This window comes from Labeo rohita, chromosome 12 (genome assembly GCF_022985175.1).
Source record: "Labeo rohita strain BAU-BD-2019 chromosome 12, IGBB_LRoh.1.0, whole genome shotgun sequence".
Lineage (NCBI taxonomy): Eukaryota > Metazoa > Chordata > Actinopteri > Cypriniformes > Cyprinidae > Labeo > Labeo rohita.
In genome coordinates, this window is record NC_066880.1 from 13826428 (window position 1) to 13842319 (window position 15892).

The 15892-nt window shown below is 36.9% G+C and overlaps 1 protein-coding gene across 9 annotated transcripts in view; it reads right to left on the reverse strand.

Moving 5' to 3' along the window:
• The window catches only part of arhgap12b (Rho GTPase activating protein 12b), a 67446-nt gene that overhangs the window by 45392 nt on the left and 6162 nt on the right, over window positions 1-15892 (reverse strand). For 8 of the 9 annotated variants that reach the window (XM_051124236.1, XM_051124238.1, XM_051124239.1 and 5 more), the window contains exon 2: window positions 11717-12479. In XM_051124236.1, the coding sequence (XP_050980193.1) occupies window positions 11717-12406 (690 nt within the window). In that variant the 5' untranslated portion in view covers window positions 12407-12479. Of the gene's footprint in view, window positions 1-5186; window positions 5245-11716; window positions 12480-15892 lie in introns of those variants that run through there. The other variant, XM_051124245.1, reaches the window with a different exon arrangement.

The following is a 15892-nucleotide window of genomic DNA, read 5'->3' on the forward strand; positions in this document are numbered from 1 at the left end:
AACAGGTAGCACCAGTAGCTCACCAAGTGCAGCAGTGTTAATTGTGATGGCAAATTTTGATTTAGTTTTCATAGTCTTTTGGCTAAAATGCCATTTAGTTTTAGTCATATCATATCATATCATTAGATTTTACAGTAGATTTAGTTGGCTAAAATCTAATGGGTTTACTTACAGTCTAATGCACTTAACTGATGTGAAACGCAACAAGCCTTTATATTAAAGTTAAATGAAACCAGTTTCATAAAGAAACAAGAACATGGTTTTCATTTCAGTAAAACACCAATGGTTATATAGGCTAATTATACATTCTTTATAACAACCACATTCTTCAAGCACACATATTTATTTATATAAATAAATTTAATCTTTGTTAGGGCTACTAAAGTGATTCAGTCAAGATCAGTGAGTGATTTTCTGTCTTTCATTGTTGCTTGATTTACTTCAATGCCACAGACAATAGCAACTAAATTAGTAAATACAACGTACTGATACATGCCCGATATTCTCCCAACTGTTTACGTTCACCTAAAATGTTAACTGAGTGTGTTTACCTGAATACTCTTCAAAACGGACAATTCAACATCATTTTGTGTGTATTCCTCCGTTCATGCGATGCGAAAGAGTACTCATGTACTGTGTGAGAGGCAATGCTTTGGTGTCTGCGCTCAGATCGAATGGAGTTCTCTTTTGCGTTGCCAAATTTATCCATATGCTCTTCTCTTACTCCCATATATTGACATTTTTGAAAGTTTTATGAGACGTGCAGCAAAAGTATGCCAGCTATGTCCCGCCAGATAGATCAATAGGCTATGATACAGCTCAGATGTGTGCATCTAACCTCCTAACCACGCAGCAGACTCAGTCTGAATGAATTTCTTTCCAAATCGTACCTCCCTAACATTTTCATCACTTTTTTGTTTTACCAAAATGTCAATAGATTTTTGTCACAGTTTTTGTCATTCAAAACAAGTCTTTGTTTCGTTAGTCTCGTTTTTTTCTTTTGTTAAAATAAATGTTGTTGATGAAAATGACAAAATCAACACTAGAATGCAGCCATTTCACGTCATCGAAATAATGGAATGGCATTGGTGGGTGTTTCTCTTCATCAATCCAAAACAAGTCCAATAAAGTGCATCCATCCATAATCAGCGCATGCGCAATGACAACGTGCTGCTTCCGTGTATGACCAGCTGGCACAAGCTAGATTTAAGTGATTCTTACGTTTTAAATATGGATATTTTTCTTACAAAAATGCCTGGATTTGCTAAAGGAGGCCTTTATTAACCCCTCAAAGCTGTGTGAGACACTTTTTATTATGGATGGATGCATTTTATTGGACTTGTTTTGGACTGATGAAGAGAAACACCTGTCTATGCCATTCTAAAGCTTGGAAGTGCCAGGACAATTTTTAATATAACTTTTAATATAAATTTTTAATATAATTTTTAATATAACTGTCTGAAAGAAAGAAGTCATACACATATGCCTGGAGGGTGAGTAAATAACGGGCTAATTTTATCCCCTGATTACCATTATTATCAGCATAAAGAGAGATTGTAGATGTAGGCTGGATGTATTTTTTTGAAGTCCTGCACAAATGTATGTGCACACAAACATGTAAAGCTAAGAGTTTGTGTGTCACATTCCCCTTAATCCATTTCTTTCCCATCCACCCCCAACCCCCTCTTCTTTATGGAGGTACCATAAGAGGCTTTTACATGGGGGGTGGGCTGTGTTTGGTCCAAGAAGACAAGGGCAACATGCTTCTATACTAACTAAAATAACATTTCAAGTCTTTCTAGGTTGCTTGATTCAGAAGCCATGTCGCAAGTGGCATTTTGAGGGATCGTTTTGACTCTTGTCTCTGAACTATAAAGCCTGGCAATTTCCCCAGCAGCACTAAAAGAGAAGTTGGAGTGAAATCTGAGAGCAGGAACCACTCAGCGAGCCAAAGTGGTGATGGGGAAGACGGTGAGACTGGTCTTCAAACCTTTTGACTAGACAGCATGTTAAAACACAGGATCAGCCAAGCTGATTTTCCGAGGATTACGGGGGGAGCATTCTGTTGGACAACATCACAAACCATCACTCTCATTGACAAGCTTCTCACTATGTACCAGAGATTAACAAACGCTTCTGTGGAACACAAACAAAAACATTTCGAAAAAATTCCATTCAGTGAAATTTTAATGTTGTTTTGAACCCACTGACTTTCGTTGTACAAACAAAAGACTTTCATTGTTCCACACAAAGAACAAAAGTCCCTCAGAACTACATGAGAGTGAGTATGACAACATTTTGATTTTTAGGTGAACTATCCCTTTAAGAACTGACAGTGGACTCTGGCTTAATATTGGGTTCAAAAGCATCTCTTTATGTAATAGTGAGATTAGCACAAGCATAATCTACAGCTTGCACAACGAATCTTAGTGATCAAGTAGTATTTGGTGCAAGAAGGCCAACATTACTTGTGTTTTTAAAGGAAGTACACCATAAAGGTCAAAGGTCTTGTGATGTACTAGTCTTACACAAAAGCACTCACACAAACACAACGCAGACACAATCTGGCACCCAAATATACACATATAGTAATACTGAAAGTGCAAACAGACACCGGGCAGAGGAAGCTCGACAAACAAAGCTTCTTCAGTTGTGACTTCCTGTGTCCTTCAGTATCAACTGAGTCAGGCACAAAAGCTGGCAAAAAGTGAGTGTGTACAGACGACTCCACATAAAGTACACACACAAATGTAAATTACCAAAAGCAGTGAATTCTTCACCTTCAGGGTATTCTCTTTGTTTTTAGCATGTTTGCTCAAACTAACATCTTTGTAAACACTAACACACTTAAACACACACTCCTACACTCCTATTCTTCTTTTGATTTTGGGTAAAATATGACCTGGACATGTTCTTCACCTAACTATTCCTTTGCAATAGTTTGTCATGAGCATAAACAAACAACGTTCATCTCTGAAGGCATTAACCAGGTGTCAATCATCCATGCTGGAGAGAGACATCAAACATAATACGGCCTTTCAGACGCAGCATGATACGCACAGCACTGAGACGTCCATCTCCACAGTGATATCCACTTCATTAATGAACTCATGAGGAGAAACAGAGTGGAGGCGGGCCATCAGCCAATCACAGGCGAGGACGGCAGGGGCTTGTGGCCTTGTACTTCCTATCCTCTTTCCACACCCAGAGATGTTGACAACTGACATATTTAGACTAGTTTAAACACAACTACTTTTCAGGGAAGGGAATTCCCATAGGAAATAAAAATCCATGGGTAAGTTTGCTGACTGCACAGCTTGTTTGCATTCATAAAACACCTTGATATGTGAGTGGGTTAATTGTTTTTGAGTAGGCAGATCACTCCGGATCATTCTACATTATTAGTTCTCTATTGTCACCGATGCACCTCAGCTCAGCAAACCGAGGTGTAGAACGTTCCCCGTGACAAAAGCGCTCATGCACTGCTGTTATAATGTCCAGCATCATCAAAAGGTCATAAACCCCCGTTAGGGACGGGTTACCTCAGTTCAGCCAGTGGCACATTGTTGTTTTGTCTCTCTCGCCTATTTGACTTCAGCCTTTCCCACAGCTGAATGTCCCTGGATGTATTGCGGCTGGTCTGAAGCGGTTTAAACACCAGAATGGTTTAAAACAGGGAGAAAATTATGATACAGATGGAAAACTGAATGCCTGACATGACAGCAATGGGGGTGGGGCTATATATTAGAAGAAATTTGTCAGCTGTATTATTTGAACACATTTTAAGCATTGTGGTTTACAAACAAGTGATTTTAAGCCACTGAAATCCAATAAGCAGTGAAAGATAATGCATTTTGCTATATGCATGTTTCTGCGTGCTGTCAGAGAGGACCACACACGAAGACGGTGCTCACAGAGCGTGGGAGTATTGAACAGTTATTTTTGCCTCTTTATCGGCCTTTAATGGTTAAATACACACACTTTTGACAAACTGACCATTTTGGTAAATATCCTTGTAAACACAGTAATTTAGGTCTTAGAAAACCCACAGCTAGGAAAGAAAACGTGTAACAGTATACTGGATCCAGGCAGCTCTTAAAGTAACAGCAGTCATTCATGTTAATCAAACAAACGAGAGAAAATCTCTCGCTGCTTTTGACCAAATCACAAATTGTAACTTTAATAAGAAGAAATATACATTTAATTCACACAGTGAAGAATATGCAGTATTTTTTTTACATTTTATACATGCTTCATACAAGCATGTAGCATTTTTTATATCCTATCAGTTGTAATTAGTTTATTCTTTTTTTGTTTTGTTTTTTGTTTTTGTTTTTTTAAATCGCTGACTCTTGTCTTCAATGAGCTTGAGGTTGTTTTTTTTGTGATATTGACACTGGTGACAAGAATTATGAAATTTCTCTGCTACCAAAAATGTTGATACCATAAAGACCTTATTTAAAAAGAACTATATTGGGATATATATATTGTTACCGAACAATAAAATTACTCATATCGTGATATAAGATTTTGGTCACATCACCCACTCCCAGAGAGCTTCTTTTTTTTTTTAAAAAAATTAATAAATAAAAAATAAACTTTTTGGAAAGTAGTAAAATAGAGTACTACACATTTGTGACAAATAAACTAAAAGTATCTATTATGTCTATTTTTTGACTTAACTGTAATTGCCATTCCAATTAAATAAGACATTTTACACAAATTGGTTTAAAATGCTAATATTAGTATATTAGTAACAATAGCCAAAAATACATTGTATGGGTCAAAATTAGAATTCTTTTTAATGCCAAAAAATCATTAGGATATTAAGTAAAGATCATGTTCCATGAAGATATTTTGTAAATGTCCTACCATAAATACATCAAAACTTAAGTTTTGATTAGTAATATGCATTACTAACCACTTCATTTGGACAACTTTAAAGGCGATTTTCTCAATATTTAGCTTTTTTGCACCCTCGTATTCCAGATTTTCAAATAGTTGTATTTCGGCCAAATGTTGTCCTATCATAACAAATCATACATCAGTGGAAAGCTTATTTATATTTATTATTAAAATAAATAAAGGATAAAAATTTCTAAAAAACTAACCCTTATGACTGTGGTCCAAGGTCACATATAAAAACAACAGAAGTCTAGCAAATGAGTGTGTGAAGCTAAACTTACCTTACCCTCAGGACACATTCTGCCCCGACAACATGTCAGCTGTGCTCATCGACAGCAGAGAGACAGAATGAGTGAGAGACAGAGATGCTTCCCCCCCCTTCTCCCAAACCACCCCAAACACATCGATTTAATGTCCACTTCCATCGTTCAGCCCAAAGTCCATATTTGGCCAAAAACAGAGACAGACAGACAGAAACAACAAGAGACAGAAGAGAGAGCGAAAGATCTTTGATACTTGAGTAAATATTAGATTAGAGTGAGCTGGGCTGTCTTCCGCCCATCAGGGTCGGTGGGCCTTTATTGGGTTATCCAACTGAACCCAGTATGTGTGTGTGCGTGTGTGTGTGTTTGCTGGGACAGGAATGACAGGAATGCTCGGGTCTCCTTTACTGTCAATGTAGGAAAAGCACAACAGGATTCAAACTGAATCCGAACACACAAATACTTATATAAGACTCATATGGGCTTATCACGTATGAGCTTAACAAAACCCCCAATGATTCAGGCTGAGATATGTACATATGCACAAAAAAGAAAAAAAATGGAGATAAAACACCCAGCGGAAACACAAAGCTCAAGTATAATCTCAACTGCAGACAATAAAAGTGTTCACACAAAGGAAAACACCCAGCTGAGGGGGCTGAATTTAATTTTGTGCAGCTGCCCGTTAGAAAAGCCCCTGCTCTGTTATAAAAGCCATTCATAATCTTTTATTAGAGAGATGACATGCTACTAATCCCCAGTCAAGCATTCATGTGTATCTTCTGATGGCTTATTATTTCAAGTTATTTGAACATTTCATTAATAATGTAGAATAAGGAAACACTTCTAACAGACAAAAGTCTGTAAAAGTGAAATTGTGGGGGAGGAGATGAGAGCGAGAGTGAGAGCGAGAGTGGGAAACTGTGTGTCTGTGTGTGTGCAAATCTGCTTCAGGGTGTGAAGATAAAGTTGGGGCATAGAAAAAGGCGAGAAATTGGGGTCCTAAATCCGTCCTCTGTGGGCCACTCCGGTGGAGTATTGAGGAGAAACAGATTTGGACCTCAATGCTTTAGGAGCGCAGGAGCTGCCTGTTCATAAATGGCAAGGGGGATAGACGTCAGGAGGGATCCAGGCAGAGAATATGACTTTGGGCTAAAAGTAATTCTATGAATAATTCCCCCAAATTGAAAATTTAATTTACTCAGCTATCCAAGCCTGTATTTTTACTTCAATGTTGTTAGTGGTAACTAAAACTATGAAAAATCAAACAATATTGGATTAAAAAATAACAAGGTTAAAGATGTACAAAATAAATTAAAAATATTTGATAAAATGGAAAAACTTTACAATAAGGTGTCATTTGTTAGCATTAGTTAATGTATTAATTAACATTAATGAACAATACATTTATTACACCATATAAATCTTACATTCATTCATTGTTAGTTCATTTTAATTCACAGTGCATTAACTAATATTTATAAAAACAACTTGTGGTTTTAATAATGCATTAGTAAATGCTGAAATCAACATTAACTAAGATTAATAAATGCTGTAGAAGTATTGTTCATTCTTAGTTCATGTTAACTCAGGAACCTTATTGTACAAAGTGTTACAAAAAAAATGAAATATAAAATTAAAGCTAAACAGAAATTACAAAAAAACTAATAAAAAAAAACAAGCACTGTTTTCATCTTTTTTCTTTATATATATAGTCAAATGTTATTAAAACTGTGTTTTTGAAATCTTGAAATATTTTGTTATACTTGAAATATTCTTTTGTAATACTAAATAAAGTGACAAAAAATGAAGAGCACGTAAAATGACTAAAACCTAAAAAATATTTATTAAAATATTAATAAATATTATAATAAAATATAAATAATACCAAAATAAAACATTTTTAAATCAAAGGAACACAAAATGAGATGTTTTGAAAAATGTTAACACTTTTTTCCTAGACAATTAAGCCACTAAGTGCTTTCAAATGCTGAATACATAAAAATCCATAAAATATTATAATAAAGTTACTTTTAGAAGTTTTTTTGGTAACACTTTACAGTGAGATTTAATTTGTTAACATTAACTATATTAGTTAACATGAACAATAATCATATTAATTAACATTAATAAATTCTATATTAAGTTCAAAACGTACTAATATATTGTTTAAATTTAATGTTGTATCTGTTAACATTAATTAATGTACTGTGAATTAACATTAACGTTAACACTTATTAACTAACATTAAAAAAAAAGATTTAAAATGCTGTAGAAATACATTGTTCATTGTTCATTCATGGGTAACATTACAATAAGGTGTCATTTGTTAACATTAGTTAATGTATTAACTAACATGAATGCTGCTATTGTGTGTTAGAAACATTAAAAAAAAAACATTATTTTCTTGATTATTAACTGAAAAAAAAATAAAGAGGCAGTGAGGACAATAGATGAAGGCGGTGATTTTCAGCAAATAATGATTTAGAATAAAATAAAATCTATTTTATGGCTTCACACAGCTTTTAAAGGTGGTTTTAAGGGTTTGCAACCACATAAGGCTCAGTAAACAATGACAAAATTGTTTTTTTTGGACAAACTCCTGTTTTAAACCAAACATCAAACATTGCAAATGCCATAAGTGAGATCTGAAGGGTAAATGTTCTTTGTCCATGAGGGATAGTTGTTGAACGGCTGATTAAGTAATCACATGGTTTAGTATTATCAGCTGACTCTGATGGACAAAGCCTGACATGAACAAATCCCCCAGCGTACTGTATGTCCTTTTAAGCGCATACATGCATGTGCATGGTTAAGCCACTATCTTTGAGAAGCATCATAATTATTCTTATTTACAAAGCAACAGTTGATCTCTAAAAAATCTTGATGTTGTTGACCAAGACCAGTAATTAGAGATTCACCCAATGTGCCAACCCAGATGATCAGTTCAATATACATGACAAGCTACAGGTTTATAACTCTGCTTATTGTTCAAAATGATGATTTGATGCATATACAACCCACTGGACCCAAACTTCTCAATGCACATCTTTCCATTTCTTTCACACATATACAAACACAAATCAGGGGCAACAACATGATCTAGCCAGATATGACCTACTTTCTATTCTCCCACAATCCCCTTTGTTCCCCAGCAGCACCCTCTTTTAGAGTGGAAGATAGAGAGAGAAATGGGGGAGGAGGATAGCAACAAAGACTAAACACCCAATTCCACACGATGCACCCTGGGACACTCAAAAAGCAAACTCAATCACTCAGAAACTACTTAGTACATACTACTGTGGTCGGCCAAAATTGGCACCCAAAGAGTAGTGGATTGAACATAATGCATGTATTTCATGTTTCTCTTTGCTCAAAAAAAACTCGTTAATATGCATATTGAACAAAAAAAAATCAATTTACTACAAGGGCAAATCAGAGAGGGCTACTAAAATGTAATTAATATTACAATTTATGTTTAAATATTTATATAGAATTAAACTTAATTTAACTTAAACACAATATTTACTTGTTGTTAAAGGGATAGTTCACCCAAAAAAATTCTGTCATTAATTACTCACCCTCATGTCGTTCCAAAAACGTAAGACTTTCATTCATCTTCAGAACACAAATTAAGATATTTTTGATCAAATCCGAGAGCTTTCTGACCATGCATAGACAGCAATGCAACTACCAAGTTCAAGATTTAGAAAGGTAGTAAGGACATTGTTAAAGTAAAAACAATGAGTAAAAAGTAAAAATAAAAAAATAAAATAAATATAGCTGCAAGCAGCGATTACTGGGTTCAAGCACTTTAAGGCATGTAAGCACATATGAAAAAAGCTATTATTTAGCAAGCTTGTAACCACCTAAATCAATGATTTAAATAAGCATTTTGGCAAATCCACGTAATTTACCATAGAACAATTATGTTTTTTTAATGTTTATGACTGTTACAGCACCAGCTGTGGTCCGATCCCCTTAAAACTTTGCATGCTTGTTTAGAATCACCTGTCGCATGTGCTCACCAGGTTTCGTGAAGTTTTAAATTTTCTTAAGGCTTTATAAAATTTGGGGTAAATTTGGACAGGCCCCTTTTCTAAACGACCCCATTATATCTTCCCAAAGGGAAAATTTCAACATTTTTTTTTTATAATTATGGGCCTAGAGAGTCAAGAGAATTGTACTGCAGTGTTTTTTTTCCAGATTGAGCAAAAAACCTAGGACTAGTTCACAAAAGTAGGTATTTTACATCTTATCAGTCTTTAAACAAACAATTTGATTAACAGCAGTGGTTCTAGAGGCAGAATTGTCCAGAATGAGGAGTTCTATCGTATAATAGTAATATCTTGCGTATGTGTGAAAAACCTTGCAACGTACAATTGTTTACGCCCTTAAAAAAAATGTGATAACACTTCCCAGTGGGCGGTTTCTTTCAAATTCTCGCAGACCTTTGAAGTCGTGAGTCAAACAATTTCGTTCCGATCAGCCTCTGTTAACCTTGTCAAACAGCTGCTCAAACTTCGTCGGCCAATGGCGGCCATGTGTTTTGAGATACGCAAATGTCCTTGTAAATGACCTTTTTCCCTGTGACCTCAGATTAAGATAATACATAAGCGTTCTGAGTTTGGTGGAGATATCTTGTTCCTAGGCCTGGGAATCGATTCCAAAAAGAATCGATTCCAAGGCGTTGGGAATCGAGAGTTGATTCCAAAGGTTGGAATCGATTCCGTCGGGGGAATCGACTCCCCATTCAGAGCCGTTTTCAGTTCAAACAAAGCTTATATGGGCGCCTCTCAAACGAACGGCTGCATCATACGAAGGCTGCATATCTTGGCTGCTGTCATCAAACGTCGCTGAACGTCGATTCACGAAAATAAACTGAATGAAAGGAGTTGGTACTGAGCATATCTGAGTTTGAAGATGCAGCTTTGCTCGCTAATAGTGATTAGAAGTCTGATTCGTTTCCACAAAAAGGTTCTTTTGGATAGATCGTTTTAATGAACCAGTTCAAAAATGATTCAGAAGTTATTTTACGGTGGAACTGGCTTATGTTGTCCACATGAGCGCTGCACAAAAGAATAGATCATGACGTGATCAAGGGTCTTGATCCTATTTCCATCTTAAATAAAATGCTACTTTTAACCTTTCTATCAGCCTGTGATCATTTTGAAAGCACCGAGAGCACAGATAAGTGGCGGAGAGTGAGCGTCTGACTGACAGATAAACCACAAGCTCTTATAGCAATGTTGTTGTTAATGTTCTGGTTATTTTGTTTCAGTGTAGTTTGTTAATTTTGTGCAACGCATACGGTTGAAGTAACATCATTCAGCTGAACCGTACACGTCTTGTTTCATTCATGCAATAAACGCGTGTACACTGCTGTGGGCTATGACTAATTTCATGGGCAACGCAGAAAAAAATAATTTAAATACAGAAATGTATCATAATTTATAAAAACAAAGCTTCATATTATGAAAAGGTTACTTTCTAAGACTTTTATATCCTAGAGTGATGGCGAAATTAGGTTCCTCCAATCTAAAAAAAACAAGAATCGAAGAAGAATCGAAAACAACAGTGAGGAATCGATTCTTGGAATCAAATCCCATCGATTCCAGAACCAGGAATCGGACTCGATTCCAAAATTTTCAGAATCGAACAGCCCTACTTGTTCCGTTCACGAGTTATAGGCATTTTACTAAAAGTGGCCCTGCCCCTTTCGAATGTTTTGGCACACCTTTTTTGATAATTATTGATATTAACTCTCCAGAGAATATTTCTGCACTGGTTTTGATCGGGCGAAAAACCTAAGACTAGTTCGCATAAGTAGGTTTTTCAAAAAATGCAAAATACCCGAAAATTTCATCAGGCACCTGAGGCATGCGTTTTGTTGAAACAGAAATTGAAAATAGAAAAATAATATACTTCACAAATTACTTAACACATAATATAAATAAAAATAAATATAACTAATACATGATATTAAAAAAAAGCACAACGCAAAGCAATTGTACCATAATGCTAGCAGCTTTTTTAAATTCTGAAGTGACTTTAATAAAAGCACAACAAGTGTATTTTGTGATTTCAACGAAGTCTGTATTATTTTCTAAATCAAACCCTGTGAGGTGGCCACAATTTCCACCTCTACAGCAGAGTGCAGAACACATCTGCTGCTAAACAAGTCTCATGCAGCAGAAAGAAATGGATGCAAGAGGAGAGGAAAACACTGCTGAATCCAATTTAACCTGACCGAAAATACATTGCGCAACTGTAAATGTCAGAGGCAAAACCGCAGGATAAAGGGAAAGGTGTGAGGAAACGTTAGATTAGTCTCGTAGTAATTGTCGGAACGTTGCGTTACAGAAATAGATAATGACAGTCAAAGGATGAAAAAGAGATGAGAGCATTTCTGACAAAGATAAGTGCTGGAAATGCAGAGAAGATGACATTGAAATAGATAAAGGGAGAACATGAGTAAATTTAGGAGGGAGCGTGAGGGAGAGCGTGGGAGAGGAACAAGGAGGAGGGCGAGCGTCACTCAGTCTTACCTGCATGTGTTCGGTAGAGCTGCTGCTGAGCTCATCTCCAGATTCGGAGTCGTTTCTCATTTTCTCCAACCCGTCTCCCGGTGAACCGCTTCCGTCCGTGTCCACCGACGACCCGCTTGGGAGTTTCCCCTGGCAACCTTGCTCTCGTGGAGGGGATTCCGCACGTCCTTGTGGAAGTGTGGGGTTGCCATGGTGATAGTTATGATGGTGGTTGTTGTTGTTAAGCAGAGTGAGCTCGGCAACAACGCTCTTCATCCCCGAGTTCTGATTGGTGTCCCGCAACAACAAAGGCGGAGTCAGTTGACCTGGCAAAGGGGAGGGCGTCGTTGAAGGTGGTGGCCTGCCGAAGCTAGACCGTTCCGTAGAAGCGCGTTGGTTGAGATTTTCATTCGATGATCGGCACTGGGCGATTTCAAGAACGTTGGGGGGCTTTACGCGAGGTTTGGGTGGCGGCATGAGGGCGCGCCGGACCTCTCGGACATACTGAGCAGGGACGTAAAAAGCCTTGGTGCCCTCCTCCCGACGTACCTGCCACCAGTCCTCGTTGGTTTTGCGAACCAACATGTAGCATTCACCCTGCCGTATGGAGATGAGTTTATCTTTCGCCTTGTACTCGTAATCGTACTCCACCTCGATATATACCTGCCCCGGGGCGATGGACATATCGCAGCGGCCATCCCGTTCCGTCATGGCTCAATCTGTCCGTGCGTTATTCAGAAGACAGACTGTAAGTGGATCCACATCTCTTGCTGTGTCAAGTCGACTGCAAAAAAAAAAAAAAAAAAAAAAAAAGAGAAGAAAATGAGATTTAGTAACTGAGTAATCCATCGATTATTTGGGCGATTAATCAAGTAATCAGATAATTATAATTCATTTTTTGAGGTGATTAAAATCAGGCAATAAGGCAACGATAATTCATTTAAATAAAGCATCAAAAGCAAGTAATCATATGGTTTTATTAAACGCAACTGTTAAAATACATAGCGCATTATAAACAATAGAACTAATGCATGTTACGCATTATAACAAATGCCTGCAGAGGCCGCCAACGGCCCAAAGACTGTTTTTTACACTTTACTGTATGGTCTAATCCTTGTTTAGTATTGACTAAATGACATTTAATTCAAATGTCTACTTAATCTTTAATATTTGCCCATTTCTTTACGACAGAAATGCTACAGCCACTGTAATTTTTTAAATATGTGGACATTAAAATGTGAAAACGTGGACATCAAATGTGAAAACGTTTGAGCTTTTATTTTGAAATCGCAATAAACAGTTTGCATACTGAAGATATAGACATTTTCTCATTTGATTGCATTGTTTTATAAATGATTTACCTCACAAAACTGATTAAATAGCACACGTTGCGTTTCCAGATTAATGTTATAATAAACCCAAACTCACAGCGATATGCAGAGATGGAGTTTGAGACGCTTGACACACATGTAAATGATAACAGTTTGTGTGGAGCAGCATTTACAACCTAGGTAACCTACACGCATGTAAATAATTAAAGCGCATATATAACTTGCGTCGCATATATTTATTTAATTTAATCGTCGCATTTGCAAATTCATAATAGCATTATGCTTTATAATGATTTTTAAATGGTTTTAAATATCATGCAGCTTTGGAAAACGGTCTAATAATGCATTTCATGGATTCTCATCTGTGAAATGCCCCACTTCTGGTATTCGTCGATTACTCGACACGGGCAAAATGCAATCAAAGACTTTTTTTTTTAAATCGAGTACTGAATTGAGAAATCGTGACAGCCCTAGACACTATCAATCAATACCAACCGTTTCAGACTGGAAATTAAAACAATCACACACACATTTAAAAATAAAAGTTCTACTGCACTTTCCAGCATCGAGGGCAGCCGCATGGTAACCCAATCATGCGTGAGGACACCATGGCAACCAACATATCAGTAATCCAATGATCAAATTACAACGACAGGTCTCAAGGAACACAACCGTGCTCAATCACACAGACAGATCACTGAATGAACGAGTGATATTTTCCAGGGTATTGCCTGCAGAGTCCTTTCTACTGTCAACATGCATCTGTTTGGCCCCATATCCCTCTCTCGCATGTACACAATCCCCCTCAAGCATTCTTGGGTTAAATATACACTGTCATGTTCACATATGGTGCTTAAAGATGATGGATTGTGACAGCCTTAAGCCGGATATAAAGAGCGGCTGGATTCACTCTTCCTTTTATTTCTCCTTTGTTCTTTCAGCCCGTCTGTATATGTAAACGTGGTCCACTTTGACTGTCTGATGGATACTATGCACAAAAACAGCAACCACTGATAGATGGCGTCCACGGGTCTTTGAGACATACCATTTGCTGTTCTTCTGTTCTACCAGAGAATCCTGAAAAAAAGACGCATCACATTTTTCACAAATATTAAAAGAAGCAGTCACTTCAGAGTCCAGAAATAAAATTTTCCTGACAATTTACTCACGCCCATATCATCCAAAATGTTCATGTCTTTCTTAAGTCGCAAAGAAATGAAGGTTTTTGAGGAAAACATTCCAGGATTTTTCTCCATATAGTGGACTTTAATGAGGATCAGCAGGTTGAAGGTCCAAATTGCAGTTTCATTGCAGCTTCAAAGGGCTCTACACGATCCCAGTCGAGGAATAAGGGACTTATCTTATCGATTGGTCCTTTTCTTAAAAAAATTTGACTTTCTATGTCTTTCTTTTGTACACGTCACACGTGTGTGAGGTTGAGCTTGTGCAAGACAAGCATTTGTCGTTAAAAAGAACATAAACTAGTATTTTTTGGCTGGGACTGTGTAGAACCCTTTGAAGCTGCACTGAAACTGCAATTTGGACCTTCAACACGTTGGACCCCATTGAAGTCCACTGTATGGAGAAAAATACTTAAATGTTTTCCTCAAAAATCTTAATATCTTTTTTGACTGAACACCTGAAGACATGAACATCTTGGATGACATGGGGGTGAGTAAATTATCAGGAAGGTTTCATTCTGGAAGTGAACTGATCCTTTAAAGAATCCTGAAAAAATGAATCATGGTTTCCACAATATTAACTAGTACAACTGTTTTTAACATTGATAATAATGAGAAATGTTTCTTGAGCACAGGATAATGTGAAAAAGACTGGAGTAATGAAAAAGCAGCCTTGTTATCACAGGAATAAAGTACATTTTGCAATGTATTAAAATAGAAAACAGTTTATTTAAATTGTAATAATATTTCACAATATTACTATTTAGCATTTTAGATTAAATAATTGCAGCCTATATAAGCCAAACGGTGTATCAGACTACACTATTTTTTTGTCAGTTACGGCAGTCACTGTGTCAGATTATGCGATTTTGACTCCTAAAATCTTGTCACGTCGTGAACAATAACATGTCAGACTACACATTGCTACCCGCCCATTCATCGTTTGCAGTCTTTAGCGACGTGCGTGCTGTCAGCGATACAGCGGGAGTAGACCGAAGGTGCCATGAGCGTAAACAAACAATGACAAGAAAACAGCATGTTTTACTCTGTCTTGTCATCAGAAGAGCAAAGAAAACCTGACAGTGGACACAAATCTGAATAGCGTGAAGATGACAATATGGCTTGCCAAAGACATCTGAGGTAAAATGGTTTTTATTTGACATTTTCACTCTGTCGTACGCAGTAATCCCTCAAGGAAAAATCATAAATGCAGAAATATTGTTGCCAAAGCTTCACAAACATTTGCTCCATTGTAAATTCCCACCTAGCAGGAACGATACCATTGTCTATCTTTTGTTTCAGTATGTTTGAAAGCATGTATAAAGGCGCTTCTGTGCTCCTACAAGCCAGTATCACACATCGTGGACAAAAAAAAAAAAAAAAAAAGAAACGTGCTAGACTTTCTGTGGTGAAGCGTCGCAGACATGGATTTGGTTGTCATCCACTATGACACGCTACATGAGAGGAAACGATTGAATCTTGCATCCCGACGTCCATAGTTGTTTACAAATTCCCACGACACCCTACATCAAGCAAATCATGCCAAAATCAGGCTAAAATCTTGTAGTATAAACCAAGAGACTTCCTGCAAAAACATCTAACCAACTCCAAACTTTGAACGAAAAATTTTAACTTTAAGGAGAAGTCCACTTCCAGAACAACAATTTACAGATAATGTACTCACC